Here is a 25356-nt window from a genome sequence, read left to right as displayed (position 1 = left end):
CTTTTGTGTTTATTTCTTATCATTCATACTCGTACTTATTTTCTTATTATTATCATTATTGCTCCTGTAAACTTTCTGAGCTGCCAATATTTTTTAAATAAAGAATATATAAAAGTGAACTGAGTGACAGTCATTTATTATAATAATAATTTTAGGCTGCAGTGTAAATCGTGGGAAAAGAAGAAAATCTGAAATGGAACTTCCATCATCCTTCATCCCATGAAATCAGGATTTCATGTTATTAGCAATGGCTGAGGCTAGGTAAGGATTTGTTCATCTGATATTTCTGAAAAAAATTTACTTCCTGCAAACCTGGTAAAAGAAACTGCTCGTTAATTCTCTTGTAAATGGAAAGCTGAATTCATAAGAACTAAAACATGCTGCTGTTCAGTTTAATACACACTGAGGCTTGCAGCCACAGCCTCACTAATCCTGTTAAGACCAGTATCTTGAAGTGAGCTAATTTAGCAAACATCAGACATATATTGCCTTTGTAACTTTAATCTTCTGATTATATAACCCATGAACTGTTTAATGTTGTAAAAATGGCATTAACAGTCTCTTAGAGCAAATAAGAAAATATTTTTCAGATTATTAAATTACTGAAACAACTTGATTATCAAAATATTTGATGATTCATTTTCTGCTGATCAACGGTTTAATGGATCGAATAATTACTGAGCCAGTTTTCTCACATTATGTCTCTCGACTACTTCTACAACATTTGATTTATATTTATATATTTACAGCAGAATCTCTGCTGCAAAATTGAAATGAAAAATAAGGTCTAAGTACAGTAGAAGAAAGAAATCTTTTTTTGATCTTCATGCCAGATTTTAATTCTCAAGACTATACTAAATTTAGGAGAAGCAGCAGCTAGGGTTTGAAAACGATGGCAGGGTGAATGAGTTTGTGTCATCATTTTTCACTTTGCCGTGTTCTCGGATCGTACGCTTGAACTTGACGTAACTTCTCAGAACTTTTGATTCTCTGTTTCTATAATATCTTGTGAAACCATAAAACACCCAGGCTTCTGATGCTTTAACAGGCTTCACTGTCTTTTTTTTTTTTATTTGAATTTGAATTTTTTATACAGTTGAAGTGTTGTTTTTGCTGTATGCCAGGAATTAATAAAACACAAATTCCTGGCAGCTGAACATCATACTTGCTCACCTGCTTCCTATCATCCTCTTCTTCTTCTTCTTCTGAAACCTACTTAGCCCAGGGTTTTCAGCAGCATGTGATTCTTGCTAAAATGTCAACTGAGTAGAGGTGATGTAATGGAAATATCTTAACATCTAGGCCTATAGATTCAGATTCAGTGACCCTATGACTGTAGCATCACCAGAAGGTCAAAGTTCCCACGTATCCAGTTAAACAAATGTATGAAATGATTAATATTTTGTATAACATGGTTTTCACAAATAAAAAGTGAAAAAAAACATAAACGGGGGCCGTAAACACATCTACTCTTACTTCCTCATTGGGAAATCTGGATCAGGCCTTATGCCCCGCCCACCACCGCTGCTTGTGCCACCTTGCCAGGTGAAAGAGCAGCGAGCATCAGGATGGTTAGAGGAGGAAACATCACAGACTTAGCTTATCAGAACTTATCAGAACGGTTAGCGTAGTTAGCATCTTTCATTTGTTTATGTTGTTTGTTAGCCTGTTCTTGTTGTGCTAACTCTCGCTCTCTTTACTGACGAGGTGACAGGATTGGTTCCTCAGGTTTGTGACGTATGAAACTCTAAACCTGTTTTTATGAGACTGTCATTGGTTCACTGCAGTTCCAAGATGGAAATACTGATTATTTCACTCATGATATGTCTTGTATGATATATAAAAAACGCCACATGGATGTAAACTAGGTTAAAAAACGCAGGATAACGTAGCAATCACGTTCACCTCTGACCTGGAGCTGTGTCACACAGCACTGATTCCCTTTAACTCCTGCAGCCACAGAGAACAACAAGCATGTTTGTTGATGTGAATCATATCCTGATGATTTTTTTTAATGACGTCTTTTCACTCACAAGCTCGGTGTATGATGTAGCACGATGAGCAAATATTTAAAATGTTTGACCTGGGCTGGTGCTGAGGGAAGAATCAACCTGTCATGGTGCGCACACTGCACAAAATTAAACTTTTGAACCTGTTAGAAAAAATTAAATGACTCATTACTCCAACCCCCTTCTGCTCAAACCTTTGTATTGTTCAGTGTTTAGAAACATTTCATTTCCTTGCACATAAATCTTGTTAAATGATGCAGCATGATCAACCACTTCATTGCGGATGACAGTTCTTGTTTTTATTGGATTTGCTGGATTTGAACAAACAGGAACTTCGAAGCAAATTTACACAAACTTATCAGATTGGGATCACGGTATAAGTCAGGCAACAGGCAGCTGATACAGACCTGTGTTGTTGTCCAACAAGCAGCACTTTATAGTTATAGACGTCAAAGTGTCCTTGAGCAAGATACTGAACTCCAATAGGCCAGTAACTTGCTTAGTATCTTTGCAGCCATCAGTGTGTGAACAGATCAGTGGGAGGCACTATGAATATGGGCTATGTACAGTATAATATTTGGATGAATTTTCGATTTGAAGTTATATTTGGCCTGTTTTTGTTTGTAGTTTAGAGATTTGACATAACAACAGATATAACAGAGGACAGTTACAGCTGACTAAATACACACAAGGGAGGCAAGGGTGATTGAACACACGTGAAACACATTAGGGCGGTGGCAGACAATCACCAAACAGGGAAACATTACAAAGACAGGAAGTATAAACATCAAGAGACACACAAGGAAACTGATTACAAAATAAAACAGGAAATAACAAAATCCAAACATAACTTGTCCGTCATGCTAAACCATAACAGCTGAGCTATTTCAGGCTGGATGAAAGTGCCGGCTGCTGCTGGCAAGGCTAAAAATCAATTAAATGAAAAAATTGTAAAAGATCAAATATAACTAGAAAATTCCAGGGAAATTTTGAGTGCCACGGGGGCTACTGCCAGGATGAGTACATGATTTATTTCCAGTGTTCAAAAGTCACCCTGATCATACTCTGGTTTTGAGAAATGTCTTGATATAAAAGACTCTGATATAAAACAATGTCACATCCCTCCATCATGTATTATGTGGGAAATATCTCATATTCTGTGTTGTTTTTTTTAATAAAACAAGAGGCAACATGTCTTCAAACTGGCATTTAAAGGGTTAAAATCCCGAAAACTAATAAACATTTGATAGGTTTGAGCAGAACTGAAGTGGTTTAAGAGATTTATGCAAAAAAAGCAGAAAAAAATAATAAGAAGAAGTCTCAGAAGATGACTGAGTTTTAAGCTGAGTTCTCTCAAACACTTGGTGGATAAAGGGAAGCGCTGCTTGCCTGAAATGAACTTTTGTCCTTTGCCTGTTGTCAGTTACTTGCTCCACTTGCTCCACTGCATTTTAAGGCAGAATAATAAACCCGAAACAGAATATTAAGCTATTCTAGCTGTAGAGGAGTGCCTCGGAGCTGAGCACCCGTGGCACTAATAACCACAGGAAATGTAACTATATTTGGATGGAAACTGATCTTGAGTCCTGCAGCTTAGGGCAGAAAAGACCTGGTCACAATTAGTTACAAAACAAGATTTTATAAACACTAGGACCACTTGTTAAGATCTCAACAGTAATCAGTTTTGTAGGGAATCAGTAGGATTAAAATAAGTGGGAAAATCAAATCTGAGATGAGAGTGATATGGTTACTTTTCTTAGTTCATATTAAACGCTTGGCACTGGTGTTTCATAACAGAATTAAGTGCAGTAATTGTCAGTTGTGGAGGAAATAAAGACATGGATGATCTTCAGTGACCTTCTTCCTTTCAAATGAGATAAAAACGACCTGATTTAGGTGAATATTCCTCAGTTGAATGAAACCACATGGCGCTGCTTTACTCATCTGAGCATGAAATAACTACTCAAAGTCAAAGAGGATTTATTTTTTTGACACCAACTGGAAGAAATCTTTGGCCATTCACCAAATAATATCATTATGCATCATCAGTACAGTGGCTTTAATACAATTTCCATGACAACTTTAACTAAAGGAGAAACAAACACAAAAAATAAATAAGGCCATTGTGTACGACTGAATGACTGGATGGTGTCGAACCGAGAGTGATGCCATCTTTTTCAGTCATGTGTGATACTGTTGCACCCAGCTGGTAAGAGTATGAATTACTTTTAATGCCAAAATTGCCAAGTGCAGTATGATTGTGTCTGATTGCCACTTCTGTTGCACAACTGAAGCACAATTTTACATTTATATCTTTTTATTAATTTGTTTTCAGTTTCCTTTTTCTTTTCAACATTTAATTATGGTCCGATTTTCATTTATCTTTTTGCTGCAAATTCCCAGTTGTACATGTGCTGAGAGAGTTGCATCACATTTGTCAAATTTCAAAAACAGAAGGAAACTGGATCAAAAACGTTCTCTTCCTCCTGAGGGAACTTAACAAGCGTGAGTTTTTGTGACTGAAATCTCTCATTTCTATTCTCACAGAACACACCAGTCCACCTTCTCTGAATTAATCATTCATTACTTTTATTCATTCTTTAGATCTAAATCATCCCAGAGAGCCACGGAGGCAGGAAGAGTCCGACTGTCCCCAGCAGACACACGATAATGAACATCCACAGGAAGATCCGGTCTACAACCATGGCTACGTACTTCCAGTCCTCCTGCACCTGTGGAGACAAGAAAAGACGAGACATCTGCAAAACAGTCCAAATTTCATTATCCGTCTTATCAACAACAACGAGGTGCTACACCTACTGAAAAGTCTGCATCCTCTGCTCTCAGGTGCTCTGCGATGTAGGTGACCCCCTCCAGGGCTGACGCCACTGCAGGAGACACCACAGAGGCCAGTGGGGTCTGGATGGAACCACGCTCCACAAGAGGGGTGTCCCAGTCCAAGCTGAGTGTGGACTGTCTCTGTGGGAGGAGGGTGTAACCAAGAGAGGGAGGAGACAGGGAAGGAATCCTCTGCACCCGGAACCTCGCCAAGTGTGGGTAACCGTGAAGATCGCAGTGGTGAATTTCATTTCTGCTATCCAAGGAGTCCAGCTGGTGGCTGCTGTAGCAACCGTTGTCATCCTGGTTGCCGTGGAGATCGATGTCAGACTCCTCAGTGATCCAGGTGGATGTGATGTGGGAGGGGCCAGGCGTCCGGACGGGGAGGAGCCTATCAGTCAGGTGGCTCCGCCTGAGAACAAAGTGAGTTTGGGAAATTGTAATGAGCTGCAGAGTTGTATTTTTATTGTTTACATACACTGAACGTGTAAACCGCCTCACCTGACAGGCCTGAGTCCATGATGTGGACGCTTCATGCACAGCCAGCGCGGCACCGCGGACAGGAACAGCCTCCGAACCCATCGAGGCATGGTGTGGGTCGCGGACGACCGGTGGTGCACGTTCAGCACGAACACGGTGATGACGATGGACAGCGTGACGAAGATCATGGTGAAGAGCAGGTACTCCCCGATCAGCGGGATGACCAGCGAGGTGGACGGGATGATCTCTGTGATCAGCAGCAGGAAGACGGTGAGCGACAGCAGCACGGAGATGCACAGCGTGATTTTCTCGCCGCAGTCCGACGGCAGGTAGAAAACCAGGACGGTGAGGCAGGAGATGAGGAGGCAGGGGATGATGAGGTTGATGGTGTAGAACAACGGGAGGCGGCGGATGACGAAATAGTAGGTGATGTCGGGGTAGATCTCATGGCAGCAGTCGTATTTCTTGGTGTTGTAGGTGCCCACGGCGTTGACGATCGCCCACTCTCCGCTCTCCCAGTAATCCTAGAGGTTAGATTTTTGTTTTAGCCATGGTTGTGATGTGACTAATGGGATGTCCCTGGGTTTTTCTTTTAGTGCCACCACAATGAGGTTTTTGGCTTTTAGTAAAATGTCTCAACAAATATTGGCTGGATTGTCATGAAATTGGTTCGTGAAATGAACTATAATCAATTATTTGACATGCAAATTAGCATCAATAGAGTACAACTAAAGCTGATGGGAATGTTTGATAGGGTCTATGACGGCCCCTGTTCTGCTTTTGATTGTGTCTTGCGGCTGCTGAATGGATGGTCGGCAGCTTCATCAGCTGCAGCTGGGCCCAGTGTGCTCTCAATCAACAGCACACAAAATGATAAGGATTCATCCTCTGGACACGATGGATATCTCAACTAAATTTTGGGAAGATATTCATTCGATAAGTGAATATGTTTGACCTGCTGATGGCGCCACAAGGAAATTCAGGGGACCTCCAGAGTCATTAGGCTTCATCCTCTAGGAACCATGAATGTCTGCACCATATCTCATGTATATCCATTCAGTTGGAGTCATGGGATTTTGCTCTAGACCAAAGTCGTGGACCAACTAACCAACCGTGCAACACTAACTAACTTCTTCTCAGCTCTTAAACAAACTTTTAGCTTTTTAAAACCTGAGAAATCTCTCCGGTTTATTCGTTTCCTGTCTTTTGCTGATCTTGAATGATGCTGAGAAGTCTTGTGTTAATTAAAAAGTGTTTAGCTGGCATCCTGCTGCAGAACTAAACACTGTAATAGAGCAAATCACAAGAGAGCAGAGATGTCAATTGTGCCGAAATTGCACAAAGTCAAAATGAGAAGCAAAACAGAGGAAGAGAAACAAACCTTCAGGTCCACGGTGTTCTCGAAGGGCTCCAGGTCGATCTTGGCTCGGTCGTACGTCCAGGAGCCAAACTTCATCTTGCAGCTCTGCTGGTCGAAGGGGAAGAAGGTGACGTCGATGGAGCAGGACGACTTGTAGATGGCCGGCGGCACCCAGCGGACACGGCCGGTGTGAAACAGCTGGGCCTTGGTCATGTGGGTGACGGCGAACTCCCCGTCTGCACTGGAAAAAGACGAAGAAAAGAAAATGAGGTCAAAGTTGAAAGGGAGGAAGAAAGAAAGAGAGAGGATACCAATATTGACATGTTATTGGGAGAAAAAGGAAGGATTTTTCATCATATTTTTTTTTCCTTTCAGCAAAGCCCATGTTTCCGTCTCATTATGTTTCAAACTCAAAAAGGTGAATCAATAAACCTGGAGCGATGCCCATTTACAGAGGCAGTGTTAAATAATTGATCAGTGAATGTTGACACTGCCTTTATGATGCAACCTCGTTTAAACAAACGCTGAAGGAGGGGAGGAAAGTTTCATCTCCTTCCAGACAAAATTTCACAATTAATGCTTCCTCGAGCCCAGAAGGGAAGAAACTAAAACTCTGACTAAAGCTGTCTGATGCAAGATCGCTGTGCAGCCGCAACAGAAACAGGGTCATTTATTCAACAGGGTAATTTGCATGTATCACCAATTGGTATGCAGGAATTTGCAGAGATGCTCTGGTATAATCTTAAGTGACCTTCCCTCCTCATACGCTCTCCAGCCAATGAGCACGATGTTATGGATCAAGCAGGTAATTGATCACTACAGATAATTTCCAACTCCTACAGACATTCAAACTCTGTTTAAGTACAGAATCCTTGTCGTCTGTGCATGTTCCCAGATGTGTGTGCACACTGCAAAATAACTTATATATGCAGAAAAAATGACAATAATCTGCATTTTCTCAGGTTCTAATGTTTTTTGTTACTTGTTGTACAGAACGATGTCGGGCACCCAGATGAGCTCAGAGGGAACTCTGATGGACGTCACGTTGTCAAAGTCGGAGGGACTCCACTGCAGCTTATAATCTGTCCATTCCTGTCAAAACACACATTTCTTAAGGCAGATTTAAGACACAGTTCTTGTTTGAACCACTTTTAATTTTACACTTTCATTCAAAATTGAGAGCTTCCATAGGGGTAGATAAACACTACTGCAACTAACAAACCTCTGTCTCTTTCCTACCTGTTTCAACCACACGTTGGTCGTCATCATCTGGTTTTTCTCATCCTAAAAGCCAAGAATTCACACAAAAAGTTGATGAGTGGTGTGAGGGCATCTGGCGTTAAATCTATATATCTGTGTGTTTTCACAGGAGATATGGGGGTGGAGATATCACGCCTGTCGTACCACGTCTATCAGCTGTGCGATAGAGAGGCCAAACTTGACGATGACCACGTCGGTGATGTTTCGTGCCGGACGCGTCCACTTGCTGTAGCTTCCAAACAAACTCCTGAAGAGCTCATCCTCGGTGTGACCGTGAGTCCACTCAGCGGCCAGCACTGGCAGAGAGAGACAGAACAAGAGGAGGAGGAGGAGGAGGAGGAGGAGAGGTCAGAGGTCACAGTAGAGTAACAACATTTCAGTGTTGTTCGTTGATTTCAGTTATTTTAATCAAAACAACCTGAGATGGAAACATCACATTTTTGCTTTCTTGCAGAGAAAAGGAAGAAGAGCTGGAGTCTGCAGCAGCTTAGCTTAGCTTAGCATAAAGACTGGAAATAGGTGGAAACAGCTAGCCTGGCTCTATCCATTAGTAACAAAATCCAATTATCAGCCCCTTTAAACTCACTAATTAACACAGATCTTGTTTGTAGCACAATATGTGTATGGATATTTGTTAACCATTCATAAAGTCTTTTGTTGCATCTTTATAAGAAAGTGGTTCCAATTTTTCCTCCTCCATAAGTTTTTCTTATTATTTTTAATAATTGGATAAAACTATTTTATTCCTATTTGCTTCAACTTTTTTATTTTATGTCCAGAAACTGGATAAAATCTTTCAAATTTCTTCTTTCTTAATCGCTCTTCTCTTTTCTGTTCTCCTCCATGCTTCTTTTGTTAGTTTTCACCATCAGCGTCCTCTCTATCCGAGGTTTTAAAGGGCTATTCTCCCGTTTTCCCTTTGTTTTCCAACAGTCATTACAGCTGAGTGAGATACTGTGTCCACTCTCTGAAGAGAGGTAATTACCTGAACTATTATTCATAGCATTTTCCACATTTCCAGAGGATGTGAGCTGCTGCACTTTGATTTAATTTTATGTTCCGCAGTTGGAGATAATTGAACTTTGTATAAGGATCAAGCAGATCAGCGGCAGTCGTCTCTCCACAGATGCATCATTTCATGCTTGGAATAAACCTCTGCTGTTTGACCTTTAGTGTCCGGTGTGATTTATTCTCTTGCAGGTTAAATGAACACTGATGCTGCATGTGGTAAAAATATCTACTTCTTCTCTTCACTTTTAGACCAGCGGCCTCTCCTTCACCCTCTCTCTCTCTCTCTCTGTCTCTCTGCTTCTGAGCTCACAGCTTTGAACTCTGGCGAGCAACCTGGCATCACCAGCGAGTAATTTAGGATTAGCCAGTGCAAGAAACGGCGAGCCAGGAGCACAGACTGTGCAAATGTGTGTGTGTGTGTGTGATGCCAGGTTTTGTGATTATATTGTCTATTTATAACCGACAAAATGATGTTTCAGGTAAGGCTCTGCCAGCGGAGGATCATGTGTTGTGGGATTACAGGATTCAGCACTGAGGCGGTTTTTTTTTTTCTAACACTCCAAAACTCCAGGTTTTATGATATCTGCAATTTCTTATTTACAACAAATTATTTAGGTTAAACCCTGATAGGATGATGGGTCAGTTGTTTCCTCTTCTATGACAGCTCAACATGACATTTAAATTCAGTTTTTGTCATTAAAATGCACTTTTTTTAATAAGTGGCAGGTAAGGCATTTTAATAAAGTGTGCTTGTTTTAATGCAGCTTCCTAATTCTGTTACAAAAAAATGCAACAAAAACGTAAATGCACCTCAGATGATTTAATTTTCTCTGGAATCATCATACAGTATATGATGCATATGATTTTCCCAGTTTTCCAACAGTGTGCTCATTATTCAAGATGCTGTAAGATCGTTCATCATTATGATGGAGTTTAACACTTTATTGAATTTGTCAGTGCAGGTTAAATATGTGTCTTTGCCATCTTTGCGCTTCCCGGGAAAGAAAAAGTACAGGATTCCTTCAAGAAAACATCTATAGCAGTCTTATAGGAGACTTAAGCTTCAGCTACCTAAAATTATGAGTGAGTATATAATCACTTCACACCTTCAGTGGAGAAAAAAAAAGTGATTTTTTATTTCTCCTATGGTGCATTTTAAATTGATACTGCAAAAATATGAAAGCTTCATAAAATGATTACTCAGTTATTATGGGATACCACAGCAGGTATAATACCATTAATTATTATAAAGTAAAGAACCAGATATTATAAAGTCACAATTAAGTGGCAAAATCACTCTGTTAAGTCTTTGGAAATATTATAAGATTACCATAAGAATGTTATCATAATAAACTCACCATTGAATGTTGCATATTCTAAAATGAGTCAGGGATGAAAAACAAATTATTATGAAGTCACTGTAAAATATTAGATGGTAGGACGCTTCTGTTAAGTTTTACTAGCCTGTATGAATGTTATAAGATTATAACTGATTCGTTTTAAGCAGCGTTTTCTACAATGAATTCACCGCCTCACTCACCGGAGCTGACGAGGATCCAGCAGCAGCAGCAGCAGATCAGCGGTGTCAGATCTCTTCTCTGCTCCATTGGAAACGACAGAAACAAAGAGTCCAGCTCCGTGAAGGTGAAGCTCAGGTTGTGTGACAATAAGTTTGAAGCCTCTGTTCCTCCACCGATCATCTCCACACAATTTGTCAGCCCCCCCCCCCCCCAAACAGCCTCAACCCCGACTCCTGCCATTACATCACATGTGTTTCTGCCGGTGCCCAACTATTAATGTCTTTTACTTTCCATTAAACAGCTTTAATGTTGGAAAAAACATATTATTATTGCCATGTATATTATACTGTATCAGCTTGTTGCACTTCTTTATTGGTGCAATATCATATAGATATAGATGGATATAATGATAATTAAGTAATTATATTAAGTAATAGCCTAATAAGTCATAATTATGAGAAAAGATAGTAGACTATTATCATTGTAGAGTAATGGGACAGGACTCATCATCAGGTTTTATCGTTTTCTTCAGTATCAAATTTACTGATTTAGTGATAGTTTCATTTGAATAATGAAATAGCAATCTCCAACATTTTTTCTTCTTCTGTGGATTCAATCTGTGCATAAGAAGACCAATACATTTTCCTGAGACCAGCATAAGATCCTAACTGACTGCAGAGACCAAACACACACACACACATACACACTCCATCAAGGTCAATAGTCTCTCAGCCTCAGTCAGGCATTGTGCCATAGGCCCCTGACCACAACTCCCTTTCTCTATATTGTATGAAGTAGTGTCTGCAGCGTGAATATATCATTGAAGTCAGAGTCAAACTGCTTGAATCAGCAGATTAAAGTGCTCAGTGAGTGGAACTGACACCAGTCAAGGAGAAAAGTGAACTGGAAGAGCTGGAGGAAGTTAAAAGCTTGATGTACAATTCTCTGCGGTCCTCTGTCTTTTTAAGGTCGTTGTAAGAATCTGGACTGTTTACATTTTAAGAAGAGAAACAACAGGTGGATTTTTGTAGGTTGATCCCAGCAAAAAATCAATAAAAATTAAAAATTAATTAATTATAAATAAAAATGTTATTCCTAGTATTAGACTTGTCACCTCAGTGTTTTCTAAAATCAGATTTGGCTTCATAGTGGCAGGTAATTTGACAGACAGTATCAATAGATAATCAGTGAAAGTGTTGGCTGATGTTGCTGTTTGTGGTTGTAATTTTCATATTTTCTGAAAGTGCAAGTTATGAAAGAGTGGTGAGGGATAGATTAAGTTATTGTAGGCCTATATATTCAAGTTTTTCTAGCAATGAAATACGAATGAATGAAAATGTATTTGAAATATTTTATATGACAAAATTAAACTTTTTAAAGCTGAATTTAGCGCCACAGACTTACAGTTTTACACATTTCTAGGACTAATAAAAACTAATCGGTTTCCGTGATTGGCACAGATGTATTTTTTACAATACTTGTACGCGTGACAGTACCAGTAACTCATTCAGTAACATTAAAAGTTGCGTAATAGTAATTATTAGCCGAGTTACGGCGCGGCGCTCTCTCTATTCTGAGTCTTCTCGGATTCCGTCCATGCTGTCACAACAGTGTCGCGCGGAGTCAGGCCTCCTGTCCCGTAGACGATCTTTGTTGTTAGCTGTGCCTCTCCGTGTCAACATCAGGAGATGAGCAATAACAACCAGCGGCGTTTAGCTGCCAAACAAGTCGACTGACGTGTGTGTGTCGCCTGTCCCTGTGTGTGAGCACCTTGTGCAACCGTGACAAGAACCAGCCGGTAAGAAACAAGACGCTTTTATTTTCAAGAAAACAGAGAAGTGACACCTGTGGTTTGAGCTAGCTTAGTTAGCTGGGTTGATTAGCTGATGTTAGCTAGCAGGATTAACATTAATATGTGGCACCTGACACAGGTTCCGTGTAATAAATGCAGATTTTTGAGAGTATTCAGTGTCAGTTAGTTAACCACGGGCAGAAAATAGCTTAAACACATGGAAACGAAACTATAACTGCTTCTATTATGACATTTCACCCGGTTTCATTTTCTGTACAGTGAGTTTCTGGCTCTGGTTCCTTCTGGGTTTTCCCCTATAACTCAGGCAAACATGCTTTATTTGCTCTAACAGCAGGACTGTTTCCGAGCTCTCAGCTAAATGAGCTGTGTTTTGTTTGTGTTGTAGATCTGCATTCAGGAGTGATAACAGCACCATCAGCTCTGAGTCTGACATGCAAATGGAGTAATAAACCCCACTCATGGAAACCCAGAGAAAGAGGTAGGTCCCTCCAAGGTGCTGCTAAAGAGGATTATTTTATTCTGCTTTACTGCTGCTTCCACCTAGGTTAGCTGGCAAGATGTGATCCCCATGTGACATCGCCTACAGCTGGACTGGTGCACACTTCTGCTTTCTCCCACAAAACATCTGTTGTTCAGATTAAATGCTGCTTCAGACTGGGGGGTGGGGGGTGTGAAACACCAATTCTAAGCCAAAATCTGAGGACCTGCAGACAGTCTGGCAGCTTCTCTGTTTCTAAATTTGTTCTCTTTCAGATATAGTCGTGTTCTAAGTGTGTGTTTTCTGTGTTTTCACTTGTGTCCTGCCTGTATTCAGGCAGATTATGAGACAATGAATTCATTACTTCATCCCCAAAAAATTAATCCACAGCTATTTTAGCAGGTTTCAATTTCTCAAATGTGAATATTTTCTATTATCATATTCTCATTTGATGGTAAATTAAATGTATTTGGGGTTTGAACTGCTGGGATTTTAAAGTATGCAGTTTGAAGATATTGTAAATCCTCTGTCATACAATAAGTGAAAATAATGGTATGTAGCAGCCTTACTCATCTGTATTGTTGGATGAAGAACATTATGTTCCCTTGAAAACACTCTTGATATTTGTAATACCCTATGTAATGTGTGTTGGCAGCCCTTGGGTATACAGTACATCTCTGCCTTTAAATTTAGAATCAGTTTACATAAGATAATACTGAGCAAATAGTTTGGGTGGATCTTCAATCATTTAGCGTTTGATAGTTCATCAAAGGACATGTACCACAGTGTTCTATTTTTCTCTTCTTGACAACAAAACATACAATGAATTGATCCTACGAACAAGGTTTGTTAGTCTTGCATATCCGAATCCTGATATATCTTATTCATCTGTGCCAAACAGCTCCACTGCTGTCTGAGTCACTCTAGCACTGCTGTACTCATTATGTCTCTGAATGACTAATCTCCCAGCTCTGGAGATGACGATGGTGGAGAGCGAGGCTTGCTCCACACCTGGAAGGGCTACTCCTGCAGTGTCACCCCAGAGAGGCTGCTCCTACCCCGGCCGATCCTTCAGGTCGCTCTGGGCACACGACATGGAGTTCTGCTGGTGGAAGGTAAAGCTTTTTTTTATTGTTTTAAGATTTGGGGGTATTTGTATTTGTTTATTACAACCAGACATTAGAGAAATGACAGGAAAGTCAGCCACACTCAAACTTGCTGTAGTGAAAGAGTAATTCTTTTCAAGAACTGAAAAAACTAAACTTGAGATGAGAGATGTTCCATGTTCCTCTTTGATCTTTGTGCTGTTGTTACTTCTTATCCAGGAGGGCAGGTGTACAGTTTTGGGGAGCTGCCATGGAAGCAGAGTCAAGTCCCTGAGCCGACGAAACCCACCCTGGAGAGCGCTCTGAGCGGGCAGCGTGTGGTCGCTGTTGCAGCTGGAAGTTTCCACAACGGGGCAGTGACGGAGGATGGTGGCGTCCACATGTGGGGGGACAATGGTGCGGGACAGTGTGGCCTGTCGGGCCTCAGCACCGTCCCCAACCCGACTCCGGTGGCTGTGGTGGAGACTGACACCAGCCCCCCGCAGACGGTGCCGGTGCTGGAGCTGGTCTGCGGGGAGCAGCACACCCTGGCGCTCTCTGTCCAGCGGGAGGTATGGGCGTGGGGTAGCGATTGCCAGCTGGGCCTCAACGCCAGCGTCTTTCCTGTCTGGAAACCACAAAAGGTTGAACACTTAGCAGGAAGGTATGTTCTTCAGGTGGCTTGCGGGGCTTCACACAGTCTGGCTCTGGTTCGCTGCCTGGGCCCCCAGGACATCCACCGACCCCCTGTGGACAAATGCAGACAGTGTAACCAGCTGCTTTACACCATGACAGACAAAGAGGACCACGTCATCATCTCTGACAGTCACTACTGCCCCCTCGGTGTGGAGTTGACTGAGGATGAAGGGAGACTGGAGGCGCCTGCCCCCGCCCAAGGACTCAAAACATCCCCATCTGAGCCAGTCCTCCCCTCCCATACTTCCACCTCAAACTCTGATTCCTCAGCACCTCCTAAAAGTGCTGAGCACTCCTCTGACCCCACCCCCTTCCAGGACTTGGAGAAAGGCGAATCAGCCGTGGCTAACGGAGTGCTGCAAGCCTCAGACTCTGACCACACGGCTCAGTACAGAGGCAGCAGCAGTGCCGTGTCTGTGGTCAAGAGTTCACTCTATCCAGACGAACAGGCGGTCAAAGACTACCTGAAGAAGCTGACAGACAACACGCAGACAGACGCAAAGACGGCCGCTGGAGGACTGCACACGCTGCTGGTGAGTCTCCACCTTTCACTGCATAATGATGGAGAAAAATACAACATCTTTCACATCATTTTTAGTTACTATGAAAAATCTAAAATCTTTTCTGCAATTCAGCTTGTAATTATTCATTTGTGACTGGAAATAAAGTAACTGAAAATTGTCTTAAGATGACAGTGTTGCTAGATTTCAGGTTCTCAGACTGAAAAAGACAGATGTGCCTGTATTTTCACACTGATTGTTAAATTTGTTTTCACCAAAACATTTTAGGAATTTACTGATTAGCTCAGGATTTTATATCATTATCGGATTCTTCGGATTAATATCTTGTGTGTAATAGAAGTACAGCTGAAATGAGTAGTTGATTAATCGATTCGTTGATTGACAGAAAGTTAATCTGCAGCGATTAATTGTAAATTCACTGATTCCAGCTTCTCAGATGTGAATATTTTCTGGTTCTATGAGAGCAAACCGAATATATTTAGACTGATTTGGACAAAAGAAATAATTTGAATAAGTCAATTTGGGCTTTGAGAAATTGTGGTGGCCATATTTTTCAACTGATTAATCAGATGATTGAGAAAGTCATCAACCGATTAATCAATAATGAAAATAACTGGCCTAAATAGAAGCCTAACATGCTGTAGGTCTTATCAAACAGTACTCAGACTCCTCTGTCACTAAGACTTTGACCTTTGAACTGTGAGTTTAAACCTGATTCTTCTGTTTCTCATCCAGCCCTCAGCCGGAGGCCTTGCCTCCACCTCGAGCTCCGCGCTCAACAACCTGGTGGCCTCCTGCGCCTCTGCGGTGGGCGAGCGGGTCGCTTCCACCTACGAGGCCTTGTCTCTCAAAAAGATGATGAACTTCTACCTGCCCTCGGGTGTGTCGAGGTCAGGTGGGCCAGCGGGGATTACCGGTACCGTCCCTGGAGTGGGCGATAACAAAACCGAGCGCGTCCGCCAGGAGGAGTCCATGCAGACCAAGAAGAGCTCCAGCACAGGAGACATCCGCGAGGAGGAGGCAGAGGGTCTGCGGCGGCGCCTCTCGCTCCCAGGACTCCTCTCACAGGGTAGATACGCTGTTCACCTCTTATCATCCTCCTATTCTCTGCTGCGTAAGTACACCTTGCGCATGTGCAGGTCGCTGTCAGTGTGTGCGTTTGCTTCGGGCTTCATCATCCAGCTTGTGAGCACTGCTCAGGCTTGTCATTGTGGCATGCTGTGTGTCTTTATTTTTACACCACATCTTTTAACAATCAAGAGCATTAATGGCTTTAGAAGTTAATTATAAAATGTATAAATCAATACTAAAAGTGACTGGAAGCAAATAGAGGGAAAACAAATTTATTGGACTGGGTTAAAAGCTGCAAAACATAACACCCTGTAATAATTTGACAGCAAGATGCACCAATCAGTTCACTCAGACATCTCTCAAATATCCAAATTTTTAGACATAATGAAAAATGGCTCTTGAATCCACTCAATAATGCAGCTCCCCACACACTTAATTCTCCTAACACAACTCTCCGAAAGGAGCCATTAGAACCAGTTTGAGCCAGGTTAGCCCATCTGAATGGTCGCCTTTGTGTGATTAAAAACACATTTTTTAGCCTCTAACTTTGTTAATCTGTCTCAGTAAGAGGTGACAGAAAAACGGGTGCCACTTTACTTTGCGACTGTCTTTGAACTTTCTCCCCCTGGCGGTGGTGGAGAAAACATTGGAGGGCACAGAAAGATTTAGCAGATTTACCACAGCAAAATTAAAGTTTTGTGTCTTAATAAAGAGAGAGGAGAGAAAGGAATGCTGTGCATTGTGGGATAGGACTTAGCTTCTGTGTGACCCCGAATAGAAGTAAGCAGGTGTAGAAAACCGATAGATGGATGGAGTTTCCCCCGTCTAACGTCATTTCTGTCATTCCTCACAGATCATTTGCTCTGGATTTCATCATCTGCTTTTGAACTGACCTCCTTGTGGGTTTTATGAATATCAGGTTTCAAGGCTGAAAGATCAGGTTTGATGAGGAAATTAGGAGACAAATCATGAAAACTCTCACACAAGTTAAAAAAAAAAAGGAAGAAAAAAAAAAAGCCATTGTGCTCATTTGGTTCGACACATGAAGAGACGCCACCGGTCAAAATCAAATCCAGTGGAGAAATTACAGCCTGAATAATGATTATGTTTATATGTCTATCAGCCGTAGATGTGAGGAGTCTTGACATGGCTGCTGTTATTAATAAAGGCTGGATATTAAGTCCCGCCCAGTGTGTCTGTGTCCTTTGGGTGACCAGATGGCTCTCCACTGGATGCCATGAAGATGCTCAAGACAGTAAATTAGCTACTGTGTCCTGCAGTCCTGTAGTTTCCAATAATGGAAGAGAAGAAGCAAGTTTTTTTTTTTATTATTGTTAACTAAAATGATACTGTTTTGATTGAGCCTGGTCTCTTTTTAAAAGGTAGCTTTGTGGAGTTTATGATCTAAATTTCAGAAATCAGGCGTTCTCTGACTTTTTCACTGGAAGTTTTAATCATCCTTTAACAAACAGAACCACTGGTCAGAGTGACACTGAACCATAAATCTCACTATTTGATAATTTCTCTGCTCTGTCTGTTTTTGATGCACTCATGTTATAAAATACGCAGCTCTCAGTGAAAGTGGGATCTTAACATGGTTACACAAATGTAATAGTGTGGATATTTAACACAAAATACAGTGCTAAACTATTATTGTTGATGCAATAACATCACCTCCAACATTATGCTGTGTTTGCAAAGGAGATAGCTGTCTTGATACTTTGAGATCTTTTCATTTTCTCCTCAGAATATATCAATATGATGTTATGGAACAAAAACTTCCCCTTGAAGAGGAAGTTAATCTCTCTCTCCTCTCGCTTATCAGTGTTTGTTCTGTGTGCTGACTGCTGGCTTCTCCTCATTGTTTGTCTGCTGTATGAGCATGTGTTCGACATGATCCAGCTGATGTGATCTGCTCTGAACATCACTGCTGTCTCTGTGCAGGCGTGTGCTTGCTTTGATAACATTCATTGATTTGTGCTGGACTTTGCACCTGAAATTTAGGTTGCTTTGATCTTGAAAACATGTCCACAATTCATTAAACATTATCTATACAGTGTGTGTAGTGTTAGCTAATATAAGACATTCTTTAAAGAGACTGAGGTCACTCAGTCTTGGGCCAGTGAAGTGGGTTTGCAGTGAAGAGATAAAAAAAGGAAAGACACTAAAGAAGTGCTGTTCCCTTTTCTGTATTAACAGTTTCCCCGCGGCTGCTGAGGAAAGCCGGTCGTCACAGGATGCGCGCAGTCGCCCTCACTCCCCTGGGAGGGGCGGTCCCCGAGGCCCAGGAAGTACTGCCCACCCTGCAGACAGAGGTGTGGAGCTGGGGCCACGGCGACCACGGACAGCTGGGACATGGAGACAACCTGGCCAGGTAGGATGCGACACATTACAACAGGACAGGATTTTTTTTCCTCACAACTGACATCATGTGATTATCAAGAAAAAAGCACAAAGAAGGGAGAAATTACCAAATTGGGCAGAAGCAATATGTTAAAACAATAAAACATATTGATCATGGTGATATGTCGTGATTCTATAATTTAAACAGGTTTGTGCAGAAGCTTTTTGTGGGCCTTTAAGATGTGTTATTTGTCTCTGACACTAGTGTTATGTGTCTGTTTACAGGTTACAGCCACTGTGCATCAAGAGTTTGAATAATAAGGAGGTGGTGCGGGTGGCAGCCGGCGCTCATCACTCCCTCGCTCTGACCGCTCAGTCTCAGGTCAGTCGGTCACAGCTCCAGTCTTTGACCCAATTTACCACTGATTTGTCCGTTAACTATTGAGAGCAGTCGCCTACATCAGTGTGTCCTCCTGTCTTCCAGGTGTTTTCATGGGGCAGAAACAGCTCTGGTCAGCTCGGACACATGGACTCACCCAGCACAGTCCCGCGCCTCGCAAAGGTGAGGAAACCAACTCCTGTGCAACCACACACACGCGCAAAACCTTGTTTTTCATATCTGAACTTTTCGCCTCCTCGTGCAGCTATCGGAGGGCATCCGCGTGTGGGACGTGAGTGCTGGAGAGAGACACTCCCTCCTGCTTGCAGATGGAGACTGCATCCAGCCCATCATCTATTACAGCGGACAGCAGGTGAAAGAGGGGGATGAGGAGAGTCAGGCCAAGGAGCCAGGTCAGCAGGAAGAGCAAGAGGAAGAGGAGGAGCGGGCAAGAGGCTACACGCCACAGCCTGTACTACTACCCTTCTGCATGAATGTAAGGACACAGTAGCTGGTAGCTTTTTTTTTGCAAGTCAGATTTGTGATTTTAATCAATTTAGAGAATAAAAATGCACATTAAAAGAAACAACCAGGAAGCGTCAATGTTTTTTTCCAGCTGGGTTACGTCAGCAGTGTGTTTGCCGGTGGCCGGCGATGTGTGGCGCTCTCGGATAGGAACGTGATGGGCTTCATCGCTAGCCTCCACGAGCTGGCCGCAGCAGAGAGGAAGTTCTACTGCAAGCTGTGTAATGTCAAGACACAGATAATACGCCCCCTGCTGGAGCTCGGTAAGAGTGACACAAAGGGGAAAATAAACACAGAGAATAAGGGAGAAAAGTTTAGGTTCAACTCGAAGGCTGTTTTTATCATTTGTTTTGTTTATGTTCTGTCCTCCTCCAGAGTCTCTGAGCTCGGCCCTCGGACAGGTGACCCTAGGGCTTCTGCAGACGCTTGCGGGTCGCTTCAGCCTCCTGTGTCACCTGACCGGGCAACATGCCACCAGCCTCACCGCCAACCTGCGCCGTGGCCGTGATGTCAAAAGTCTTCTCATCCTCGACCACACCAGCATCTTCCTCGATTCTTATAATGAGTGCGTCTTTACCCCTGTGATCGATACAAAAATGAATAGATTAATAAGAATACTAATTACTGCCTTTGTCTGTGTAATAACACGTCTTTCTTTATTCCTGTCAAGGTTCTGCAACTGCCTGGGCAACTTCCATGTAATGGGCGGTTTCCAGGCCCTGACCAAGCCCTCGCTGTGAGTACACACAAATCCACAAACACAACATTTAACACATGGAGCTCATTCCTATAAACCCAGACATGATACACTGCTGCAACACCCAGAAACTCAAAAGTCTGATGAAAAAACAAAACAGATCCTAAACGTGACGCATTCGATTTTTAATAACAAGTGATGATTTTCTTTGAAGAGATTTCTTTGGGAAGACTCCTGAGCTGCTGCAGAGGCTGTCGGAGTGCAGCGAGGAGAACCCCGCCATGGCCGACCTCCTGGTGGCGCTCTTCTACCTCCCAACTCGCCACATTCATGAATACGGCCGGCTGCTGCTGAAACTGGCCACATGCTTCGAAGTGGTAGGAAAACATACAGACCTTACTTCTCTAGTGGGTTTTTTATTTATTATTGTCTGATCCACTTTTGTCCATTTTATATGTGTTTTTTAATTTTTAAGATTTAGTTTTCACAAGAGCAAGCAAAAGAACCAATCATTTGGAATAAATTTAATTGGAAGTAAACCCTCTGAACACTGTCTCCTATGATTTGTACCAGATTGGGCTTTTCATTTTCAGTTAACCTGTCAATCATTTTCCTCACTAATCAGATTGTAGTGTAGAAAGGTTGTCTTGAAAATAGCTGCTGATTTAATCATTTACCTAATTGTTTCAGCTGTAGTAGCAAATTTCAGTTCAAGGACCTTTCTAAGAATTTACAATTACATCCAATTGTCTATTTAGGACATTATTAGGAAACTTATGACCTGTAAAACAAATTGTTGCCCCATGTCTTGATAGAAATATTAGTTTTCAAGCTTTAAAATGTAAAAATTTTTCTAAAAGCCTTAAAAATGATTGGAAAAATGAGCCTAAATTTTCATTTGTGTATGAACATTTCTTTTGGTAAAATCAGCAGAATGTGACCATGTGTGAAAAACCATGTCACATGATTCACGGTGAATGTTTTTGTGTGTTCTCAGTGCTCCAGTGACTACCAGAAGCTGCAGGACAGCTGCTCCAGGTTCGAAGCTCTGGCCCTGCAGCTGAAGCGAAGACGAAAGGAGGCCGAGTACACGTTCCACTTCTGGAAGAGCTTCCCTGGCAAAATGACGGTAAACTCGCTGAGTGTATGTGTTTCTCGTTATTACCATCATGCGTATCCTTCACATTGAGCCCATAGAGGTGTCACATGATGTCACAGATGACTGAATGGGTGTCATTGTGTGTGGTCAGGACTCTCTGAGGAAGCCTCACCGCCGGCTGATCTGCGAGAGCAGCAACAAGGCTCTGACCCTGCAGAACGCCGGCAGGTTCTCTGTCAACTGGTTCATCCTTTTCAACGACGCTTTGGTCCACGCACAGGTCAGCTCCACACACACACACATACACACACATACACACTCACTCACTCACTTCTTTTGGCTCTTTCACTTTCTAAAGCCGCCATATTTGAGACAGTGTAACCTGGTGTGTTTCAAGCGTTTGTGTGTGCTTGCCTTCGTGCTGTCAGGGCGTGGCGCCTTGTAAAAATCTTGTAAGTATGCAGTCAGAAGCAAATGTCAGCACAGAGACCCCGACTCTCCCCCTGTCCCACTCTACTTCTTCTTCTTTATATGTGTGTGTGTGTGAAGGGCTTAGGGCTCTGTGTCATAAGATTTAGACCATTTAAACACATGTCAAACACACTTCAACACACATGTACACACACACACCTGTAAATGAGATAATTATGAATTATGCCGGCTGTAGTAACAGCAGATGTTTAGGATTTGGTTTATTGCCTAGGCAGGATGAATAGTTCAACTTTTAACATGTTGTGTAGTATTTTAATTATTATTAACGCTTTATTTAAGTTAACAAAGTCCCAAGGAATTACACCAGGGTTGTAAAGAACAGCAGCAGATCAGTTGGTCAATACGAAGTCATGCTGTGAAGCCAAACTTATTTTCACTTCTTGTAGAAATCTGTAACACATCAAGCTGAAAAGAGATAAGAGAGATGCACAAGACAAGAATATGTCCAATCGATTGAGAGGTGCATGGAGTCACATGGACAGTGGAGAATAAGATGATTTTTATCGACATTAAAGTTGCTAAAGTGGAAACCCAGTGTGTATTTATTATAAGAATAATTATTGGACCGGTTCGTGTCAGTTTCACTCACATGACCTAAAATCACAAGTTTGTCTCTGAGTTTTACAATCTGCACAACTTACAAGAGTAAACTTACACTAAAAAAAAGGACAGAGGAAAAATTGCAGTTTCAAGCCTTTGGTTTTACTTTAGTTTGCTCTTCTTTGCTCTTCTTGATCTTGATGGTGATAAAACCCCGAAGCTTGAAACTACAACAATGTCCCTGTTTTATCTGACAGTGGTTTGATACCCAGCCCTATCCCTGCCTTCACTCTGCCTGCTCTCCACCTGTGGGGGACTGCACTGGAGGATGAACTGGCTATAACCAAGGCTTTTTTTTCTTTTTTTTTTACTGATCTTATTCCCCTTTTTGCCACATTGCAACTTTTGAAATCCAAAACATGCAGAAACATTTCATAAATGTTCCATCTTCTTGGAGAATTTGTTGCCTGTTAAAGCCTTGGTTCACATGTAAACACAGGCCAGACCAAAGGACAGAATAAACACACAGGATATCCATTCTATCCTTTCAAATTCTATAAGTAGCAGCTCTTCCTGGTTCACTTTTCCAAAGCAGTTCCCTTCTCTCTCTCCCTGTTTGTCTCCCTTCTCTCTTCCCATTTTCACTCCTGCCTGTTCTTCCCTCTCTGCGGTTGTCCTGCACATTTCAGTCCCTCTACCTCCTTTACTGACTGTGTGACTCCTGCCTTGACGCACTCTCCTTCTGTCATTATCCTACTCTCCAACAGTCAGAGCTCTCTGATTATATTTTACTCTGTGGCTAAAAATCAGCTTTTATCCATTTAAATCCCTGCAGGAGCTGTTGAAAGTAGTAGCTGACTCCTCTGTGTCTTGTGATGTGAACCTGTACAACTGTATGAAAGAGACGCAGGGTGTTAAAAAGTGTGAAGAAGAGCATGCACACCTCAAAAACATGTGAAGCACATGTTGTCTTGCATGACTGACCCTGGTGTCCTTTAGGCTGAGTTTGAACAAGAAGCAGAATTCTTCTACATGTCTTCAAAGTCTGCCTGAATGTGCTTCAAATTTTTTTCTGTTTCATTTTTTTAAGTGAAATCTTGGATATGTCTTGTAGCAACACACACTTTAAATTAAAGGCAAGTAGCCTCTAACATTGTAAACGTAGGGCTAAATTATAAAAGGAATTGGCTCAAATTGAAACAATAAAAAAACTAAATTGCAGCAGAGAGGACAGACTAGAGCTGTTACGGTTGTGGCTTTTATCTTATACTTAAGCCTAAAATATTCACATTTAGTTGTCAAACAAACACAGTCCCCCATATAGACCTATAGACAGAAATAGCTTTTGAAAAATGACTTTTTGACATGTGATGTCTTCCCTGTCAAGAGGAACAGATCAGTTGTTCTCACGCTCAGTGGTAGAAACTATAGACTTGTGTTCAAAGAGGCTGTAGTTCACCTCCTCTTTGTGTTTGAAAATGATCTTCTGTGTGTGTTCAGATGTTTTATGAAAATAACAATGTTCCTTTCTCTTTCTAAACACTTTTCCCTTCTTTTTTCTCTCCTCTGTCTTCCTCCGTCTGTCGCTTCCCTTTTCCATGTCTGTCCCTCTCTTGTTTCTTCCTCTCCTCTTTCCTCTCCTCCTCCAGTTCTCCACCCATCACGTCTTCCCTTTGGCCACGCTGTGGGTGGAGCCCATCCCAGAGGAGAACACTGGCACGTGAGTGTTAGTCATCAATGTTTGAGGAGCTCAGAAAACCTTTGAATATTTTGAAAAATAATGTGTCGATGCACAAAATCAAGAATTATACTGCCACGATAATATTTAGATTCAGATGTACGACATAGACTAAATCCTATACTTCTTATTTTGTTGTATTTATTCAAGGTTTTTCTCATTTGAAACTGTGTTTTTCACATTTTGAGCCAGTGTTTGTTCCCTGTCTAAAACTGTGTGTGTTGTGTATTGTGTGTGTGTGTAGATACAGTTTAAAGGTGATCACACCAGAGGAGACCTTCACCCTGCTGGCCTCCTCTCCCATGGAGAAGGTAAACCATCTCTTACTGCTGGTGACACTACGCTCTCCTCAGAAATATATATTTCCATTTGGTGGAAACTGGATCACATCTTAAAAGTGTGTGTGAATTTGTTCGCAGGCCAAGTGGCTTCGCTCCATCAACCAGGCGGTGGACCAGGCCCTGAGTGGGGCCGGGCAGGACACGACGTCAGCCGGCTCGGGGTCAGGGCAAAAGCTGGAGCCTCCTATCTCCAGGTCGGCCTCCTATACTTTTTATAAGGACGGGCGTCTGAAAGAGGCGAAGTACGAAGGTCGCTGGCTCGCTGGCAAACCCAACGGCAGGTAGGACACACACTGTCACACACTCACACACTGGCAAGAGCATTTTAAATATTGATGTATTTCGTGATTGGGATTGATTATGTTTTCCAGGGGAGTGTTAAAATGGCCAGATGGGCGAATATACACAGGGGAGTTCAAGAATGGACTTGAAGATGGGTGAGTGCTGTCATCATGTGTGTTCACCGTGCATGAGCCCTTCTGTGTGAGTCAGGATTGTCTGAGATTGTGAATTTTTTTTTTTTCTTCATCCTGTTCATGTATTCATTCGTTTTTGTAGCTTTGGTGAGTTTGTCGCTCCCAATAAAACGCTCAACAAGAACGATCACTATCAAGGTCAATGGAAAGATGGAAAGATGCACGGCCTGGGGACATACAGGTGAGTGTGTGTGTGTTTGTGTGTGTGTGTGTGTGCATGTGAGAATAGTTTTGTTGGTTAAGACCATAGTTTTTTAAAACATAGTTTTAAAAAAAACATAGTTTTAAAAAACAGTAAGACACAACAGCAGGTGATTTAAAATACATTAATAGAGTACTATAAAATGATAGATCAAAGGAGGCTATGCAATCTGTTTCCTCGTTGGCTTGCCTCCCTGAAGGTAAAAGCTGAAATTGTGAGTGCAAAGGGTTTTAATCTTTATTTAATCTTTATATTATATTTATATTTCCTGGTTGGATCTGGGGCTTCTCCTTAAGTCAACTTCCTAAGTAGATAAAGTCTCTGTGTGGCTTTCGTTACAATGTAACCAGTATTCTCTGTGAAGTTAGGGGGGGGGGGGGGG

The 25356-nt window shown here is 41.9% G+C and overlaps 2 protein-coding genes across 4 annotated transcripts in view; one reads left to right on the top strand and one right to left on the bottom strand.

Annotated features, from left to right (window-relative positions):
* Nucleotides 1-4581: 4581 nt before the first annotated feature.
* Nucleotides 4582-10610, bottom strand: LOC111670309 (neuronal acetylcholine receptor subunit alpha-2-like). Its single transcript, XM_023426961.2, has 8 exons — nucleotides 10499-10610; nucleotides 8092-8243; nucleotides 7927-7971; nucleotides 7670-7779; nucleotides 6709-6928; nucleotides 5349-5851; nucleotides 4830-5259; nucleotides 4582-4741 (listed from the first exon to the last, which is right to left on the bottom strand). The coding sequence occupies exons 1-8, from the start codon at nucleotides 10563-10565 to the stop codon at nucleotides 4616-4618; spliced, it is 1653 nt and encodes a 550-aa protein (XP_023282729.1). The 5' UTR covers nucleotides 10566-10610; the 3' UTR covers nucleotides 4582-4615.
* A 1502-nt stretch (nucleotides 10611-12112) lies between these two features.
* The window catches only part of als2b (alsin Rho guanine nucleotide exchange factor ALS2 b), a 21822-nt gene continuing 8578 nt past the window's right edge, over nucleotides 12113-25356 (top strand). The window contains exons 1-20 of one of the 3 annotated variants that reach the window (XM_023427010.2): nucleotides 12113-12276; nucleotides 12677-12769; nucleotides 13739-13884; nucleotides 14095-15083; nucleotides 15807-16185; nucleotides 18342-18516; nucleotides 18771-18867; nucleotides 18970-19047; nucleotides 19130-19360; nucleotides 19481-19652; nucleotides 19765-19954; nucleotides 20060-20125; nucleotides 20301-20463; nucleotides 21084-21215; nucleotides 21337-21465; nucleotides 23867-23937; nucleotides 24200-24266; nucleotides 24375-24577; nucleotides 24668-24733; nucleotides 24855-24953. In XM_023427010.2, coding sequence (XP_023282778.1) covers nucleotides 12750-12769; nucleotides 13739-13884; nucleotides 14095-15083; nucleotides 15807-16185; nucleotides 18342-18516; nucleotides 18771-18867; nucleotides 18970-19047; nucleotides 19130-19360; nucleotides 19481-19652; nucleotides 19765-19954; nucleotides 20060-20125; nucleotides 20301-20463; nucleotides 21084-21215; nucleotides 21337-21465; nucleotides 23867-23937; nucleotides 24200-24266; nucleotides 24375-24577; nucleotides 24668-24733; nucleotides 24855-24953 — 3473 coding nt within the window. In that variant the 5' untranslated portion in view covers nucleotides 12113-12276; nucleotides 12677-12749. Of the gene's footprint in view, nucleotides 12277-12676; nucleotides 12770-13738; nucleotides 13885-14094; nucleotides 15084-15806; nucleotides 16186-18341; nucleotides 18517-18770; nucleotides 18868-18969; nucleotides 19048-19129; nucleotides 19361-19480; nucleotides 19653-19764; nucleotides 19955-20059; nucleotides 20126-20300; nucleotides 20464-21083; nucleotides 21231-21336; nucleotides 21466-23866; nucleotides 23938-24199; nucleotides 24267-24374; nucleotides 24578-24667; nucleotides 24734-24854; nucleotides 24954-25356 lie in introns of all 3 variants that reach the window. The other 2 variants (XM_087179546.1, XM_023427012.2) reach the window with 2 other exon arrangements.

The sequence above is a fragment of the Seriola lalandi genome, unplaced genomic scaffold, assembly GCF_002814215.2.
Source record: "Seriola lalandi dorsalis isolate HSWRI2012SDOR001 ecotype SW California unplaced genomic scaffold, Sedor1 jcf7180002054850, whole genome shotgun sequence".
In the NCBI taxonomy this organism is placed as follows: domain Eukaryota; kingdom Metazoa; phylum Chordata; class Actinopteri; order Carangiformes; family Carangidae; genus Seriola; species Seriola lalandi.
The sequence above is the reverse complement of the archived record's forward strand: the minus strand, read 5'-3'. Positions and strand labels throughout refer to the sequence as shown.

Excerpts from the sequence above, each read along its gene's own strand:
- LOC111670309 (XM_023426961.2), bottom strand. The coding sequence starts at position 10,565 with ATGGAGCAGAGAAGAGATCTGACACCGCTGATCTGCTGCTGCTGCTGC. Across the intron at positions 8,244-10,498 it reads CTGGATCCTCGTCAGCTCCG|TGCTGGCCGCTGAGTGGACT; the intron begins GTGAGTGAGGCG and ends TCTCTCTGCCAG. Across the intron at positions 6,929-7,669 it reads GACATCGTTCTGTACAACAA|TGCAGACGGGGAGTTCGCCG; the intron begins GTAACAAAAAAC and ends GTCTTTTTCCAG.